This window comes from Ammodytes marinus (genome assembly GCF_949987685.1).
Source record: "Ammodytes marinus genome assembly, chromosome: 11".
In the NCBI taxonomy this organism is placed as follows: Eukaryota; Metazoa; Chordata; class Actinopteri; order Uranoscopiformes; family Ammodytidae; genus Ammodytes; species Ammodytes marinus.
In genome coordinates this window covers 3,864,343-3,869,600 of record NC_137215.1, presented here as the reverse complement: position 1 = coordinate 3,869,600, position 5,258 = coordinate 3,864,343, and the positions used below count along the sequence as shown (strand labels likewise).

Below are 5,258 nucleotides of genomic sequence, written 5' to 3'. Positions count from 1 at the left end.
ATTATGGGGTGAGTGTTCCTAAAAGTAAATAAATAATAAGAGTCAGGATTGCTCTCCTGCCCTTAGCTGCAGCTTTAAGAGAAACTGCTAAATAATGTATAGGAACAGATGGCCTGAGCGCTAGGCAACAGGAGAGGTACATGAGCAACATCATCTTTAATTGTTTTAAAGAACATGTCACAACAGGACTGCTGTGTTGGCTGTGTGCTAATGCTAACACATGTGCTAACAGAGTGGGGAAAGGGACCATTCATATCCGCCTGGGGTTCACATATAAACACACACATACACACACAGACAGAGGCGCGCACACACACACACACACACACACACACACACACACACACACACACACACACACACACACACACACACACACACACACACACACACACACACTGTCTGGCACATGTACAAGTAGGTACACATTTATTACACTGCAACAAAAATGGCTGAGTCATGTCAAGGCGAGACACTGCAGGCCAAAAAAATACTGGTTAGTTTTTGAGTTTTAAGGCTATTTTGCTTCCATAACATGTCTTCTTTCATAGAAGTAGAAATAAAAGGTCCAACATGTACATTCAGGTGTTTATTTGACTAAACCTTGTCTGTTTGCGTCTGTATATTTCTCCTATACAACCATCTTTAACGGACATTATCTCAACGTTAGCTTTTTTCATTACTCTGAACCACAAATCTCAACTTCTGAAGCACTTACATCGACAAAGCTTTCCATAATCATTCTTAGCACTATTCTGAAGGTTATTACAGAAGGATTAGTTCAGATGTTGTTAATTGCCTGATGTATGATACATTTATTGTTCTCAAAAACATGCTGAAAATGAATCTTTGTACACAGTATTTGTCATATGTTTAAAATGAAAAAGGGCTGTATCCTGGAAAATTGTAATACAAAAAAATGTAAAATAAATGTACTTTATCAAATGGGAAAGTTTCATGATGATATTCATACGCTAAAAATGTTACGGTATTTATTCACCTGCAGTGTCTCACCTTAAAGTGCACTTTCACTTAAAATAAATCAAAACAGTGAGTGAATGTTATAGCCCATTTCTGACCTCATGGCATAAACATTATATTGCCAAAAACCCCATTATTCCTGCCATCACTTGTACACACTTACACTTTACATGCATTAAACGAAAGCAGAGGAGCGGTGTCAGGATTACTTACATTCACATTATCAAACAGGCCTTTGTTGTTCATATCTACATCAAATAAATCAAATAGTCCAAGAGTGCATGTAAGACATTTATACAGTAGATCCACATTTGTGCTTCTATGGAGGGGTCAACAACAAGACCCCGAATATTCAGTATTTCTCACAAACAATAATAATTTACAGTCAAATAAATATTTTAAAGGTGGAGTCAGTGATTCTGGAGAATGCTTGTGTGTGTGTGTTTGTGTGTGTGTGCGTGTGTGCTGATACACAGCCTAGGCCCTGTAAACGGGTATGAAAACAGAAAACAAAGGGGTCCCACCGTAGCTAGCAACATACCAGTTTTCAGAGCCTAAGCTGTCTATTAATAACAAAAAAAAAATTCAGCACACACACACACACACACACACACACTACTAACAGGTAGCAAATCATTTTCCCTGATTTTGTCTGAAAGGGATTTTGACAACAAGCGTTCTCCAGAATCTCTGACTTCCACCTTTAATGTCCACATCCATTCATTGTTGTAATATCAGTAAAGTCTTTTCCAAGGCTGTCTGTGTATTCAGTCCGTTGGTAGTTGTGCTTAGTTGCTCATAGTAGAGTTGAGTTGAGTAGTAATAACGGGCACGATCACATTAGCCTCGTTTCCACTGAGCGCTGTGGTTTGATTCGGTACTGCTTCTTGGCACGCATTGGAAAGGGTAAACCAAAATAAGCGTAACTTTGTCACCCTTTCGTTGGGGTACCAAGCCATGCTGTCCCATAAGGGGTGGAGCTACACACTGCAGTCCGTTGATTGGTCGACAGAATCATCATTTCCGTGTGAGTGATCCGTGTGTAGAGTGAAGAGTCAGTTTGATGGTGTTTTGTGCCCCCAAACGGATCCTTCAAGGTAGCGTTGCCAGGAAGGGCCTATCCCCTAACCTTAACCAGCACTGCCTTGAAGGCTATGTTGGGGGCACAAAACACCAAATATTGAAGAGAAAAATTCTGCGATAGAAATACTGTTAAGAGTACTTTAGTCACTGGAAACGCAAGCCAGATCCATTGTTAGCGTGCCATGCCGAACCGAAACCAAACTGTGCTACTCAGTGTAAACGAGGCAATATATTTAAAGTCACAGTACGTCCATTTTTAAGTCCAATTCTTCACTTTTTCTCCATAGGCTCCTTGGGACAGTGAGAAGGGTGCTTGTCAGGACTACTAGAAATAGAAGTAGTCGCCCGGTTTGGACTAGAACTGTCCCGAGCCCTTGCTGTCGACCCGGTTACGCTCAGACCCATTCCAGACAGGATTCCGGAACCGGTTGTTGCCGTGACTCCGCTGAGCAGGTTGGCGGATTGCATCACGGCCTCCGAATGCTCGCGCGCTTTCATCCGCAGCGCCGCGACGCTCGCCGTGCGGTTCCCCTGGCAACCGTAGGGAGGCAGGAAGGACAAGCCCATCGGGTCGGAGACGCAGCAAGAGCACAGACCGTTTCCTGGGGGGGAAAGACAACAAAGGAAAACAGATTTTTTTTAGATCATTATGACAATATTAACGCAATCAAGAATCCAAGAAAATAAAGTAGGTTTTTGTACCCTAAAGCGATATGACGAAAATATCAAAATCTTATATCCCGATAATTAAACAAAAACAAGAAAAAAGTGGGATGTTCTTCCCAAAGGTGCTACGAGGAACTTTTAAATATTTCTGAAACAGTCTAATTATTCCTCTGATGATCAAAAATTACATGTAAGGCAAACAAGACCAACTGTGCAAAGAATGCTATTTTTATATACACAGGAGCACATATCGTTATACTTGGAAATTAACAAAATAACAAAAGAAAAAGTGTTGAGAATTTACTCAAAATCTGATTTTTTTTAGATCATTACATCAACATTAAACACAAGTTGAGCTTTTGACACTTCTACGTTTTTTTTTTCCCAAGTATCTTATATGTTGTTTTGTATTGTATCTTGTACAGCACTTTGGTCAACTGATGTTGTTATTAAATTTGCTATAGAAATAAATTAGACTTTGACTTTATCATTACTGCCATCAACACTCTCAGAAAATAAAGCACGTTATTGTCCCTTTATGGGCGATATGACCAAAATCTCATATTGCGTTATCGTTCATTTCAAAACCCTATAGCTATCCACAATATATATTTTTTTTTTAAAGATAATTTTTCGTCATTTTCAAGCTTTATTAGACAGTACAGAGTTGAAATGGGGAGACAGAGAGAGAGAGGGGGGGGGATCACCTGCAGTAAAGGTCCACGGGTCGGATTTGAACCCGCGACCACTGCAACTAAGGCCGTAGCCAATATGGTACGCGCTCTATCCACTACGCCACCGCAGCGCCCCAAGCTATCCACGATATTTAAAAAATTTCCATATAGTTGAAGATTGTACCTTGGGATACATAAATTAACTACTGTACCCCAATCTCTGCCAGTGAATGGGAGTCATATTTACCTTTGAGCGTGGCGACTTGGGACAGAGCCTGGGCGTATGTGGCTGAGTTCAGCAGCGTTCCCGGGATACATGAGGGGAAGAAGGGACCGCCGGGACCCACCGTCCTGTTCATACTGGAGAAAACAGACACACTGTATCCAATCATGTAGAGGAAAGGCTTAGAGGAGCAAAGTGTTATGTTCAAGAGACACTGCAGGTGAATAGGATAACATTTTTAACTTATAGATATCATCATGAAACTTTGCCAGTTGATTACTGACATTAAAACAGTAATTCTTTGCATTAAAAAAAATTCAGAAATATTTTGAATAAATATGTTAATTTGGTAATATCTAACTGATCATATGTGATGAAACTAAAAATCATGATTTTGGAAAAGCCAGAGTAAAAGTCAGTATTTAATTTTTACAACATATTAGTGTCCAAAGTTTTTACATAGCAGTTTCTAAATACAGCCTTGTATCATTTTATAAATCTAGAAATACTATGTACAAGTCATAAAAAAGCATTTTCTGCATGTTTATGAGAACGAAATGTATCATAAATCAGACAATTAACAACATATGAACAAAACCTTCTGTAATAACCTTCGGAATAGTGCTAAGAAAGACCATGGAAAGTTTAGCTGATGTAAGTGCTTTAGAAGTTGAGATTTTTTGTTTAGAGAATTGAAATTAAAAAAACTAATCTTGATGTCTTGTCCTTACCTCTGTTGCATCTCGACTGGCTCCTTGTGTTTCCTGTTGTGGTCCACGGGGGATTGAGAGTTGATGTTTCTGGACGGAGGAGAGATTCCCTCGCTCATCGGCTCTTTACCTCCGTCAGGGTCCGTGCTCCCTCGTTCCGTCTTTCTCCACTTCGCTCTGCGGTTCTGGAACCAAACCTGTAATGAAAAAATTAAGAAAAACAAATATTAAGTTAAGTTAGTTAAAGACCTACTTCACCGGTGGGAATATTAAGGTGCATTGAACTCTGAGATCCTATGTAGTATAAATGTGCAAACATTTTAGAAATCGGCTCATCCTAGCCTGAGAAAAGGCAGAAAGAGTGTTTTATGGTCTCACTGTCTAACCCTACATTTTCCCTTGTGTGACATCACACATGGTAAAATGTAGGGTTATAGGATTAACAGGACAGCTGGGCCAAGGGAAGACTGAGGGAAGAAAAACCTCAATCATTATATTATAATAGAGATTTTATAATGATACAACCCCGGTTCGGTATGGGTGAAGTATTCCTTTAATGTAAGTTGGTAGATACAAATAGCAAAGCAGTTGAACTAAATGACCAATTAAAACTGGAATAACGCTTAATTTCCAAACACATTACAACAATTTAAATACATATTGTTAGTTAAGGTAAGTTAGTGTGTTAAAGGTGTAGTCAGTCAGTGATTCTGGAGAACGCTTGTTGTCAAAAATCAGAGAATATCTCCTCACGATCCGCTACCTGTCCATATACTGTGTGTGTGCTGAAAAATAACTCTGGTGTTAATACACAGCCTAGGCTCTGTAAATTGGTATGTAGAATCAAGGCAGCCCACCGTAGCTATAGCAATATGTCCATTTACAGAGCCTAGGCTGTGTATTAACACTTGGATTTTGTTC

General features: G+C 39.6%; 1 protein-coding gene across 1 annotated transcript in view; it reads right to left on the bottom strand.

Annotated features, from left to right (window-relative positions):
• Window positions 1-2,475: 2,475 nt before the first annotated feature.
• The window catches only part of drgx (dorsal root ganglia homeobox), a gene marked incomplete at both ends in the record, with an annotated part of 8,757 nt that continues 5,974 nt past the window's right edge, over window positions 2,476-5,258 (bottom strand). Inside the window, 3 exons of the mRNA XM_080036829.1 lie at window positions 2,476-2,666; window positions 3,652-3,764; window positions 4,359-4,534. Of these exons, the coding sequence (XP_079892955.1) occupies window positions 2,476-2,666; window positions 3,652-3,764; window positions 4,359-4,534 (480 nt within the window). The remainder of the gene's footprint in view (window positions 2,667-3,651; window positions 3,765-4,358; window positions 4,535-5,258) is intronic.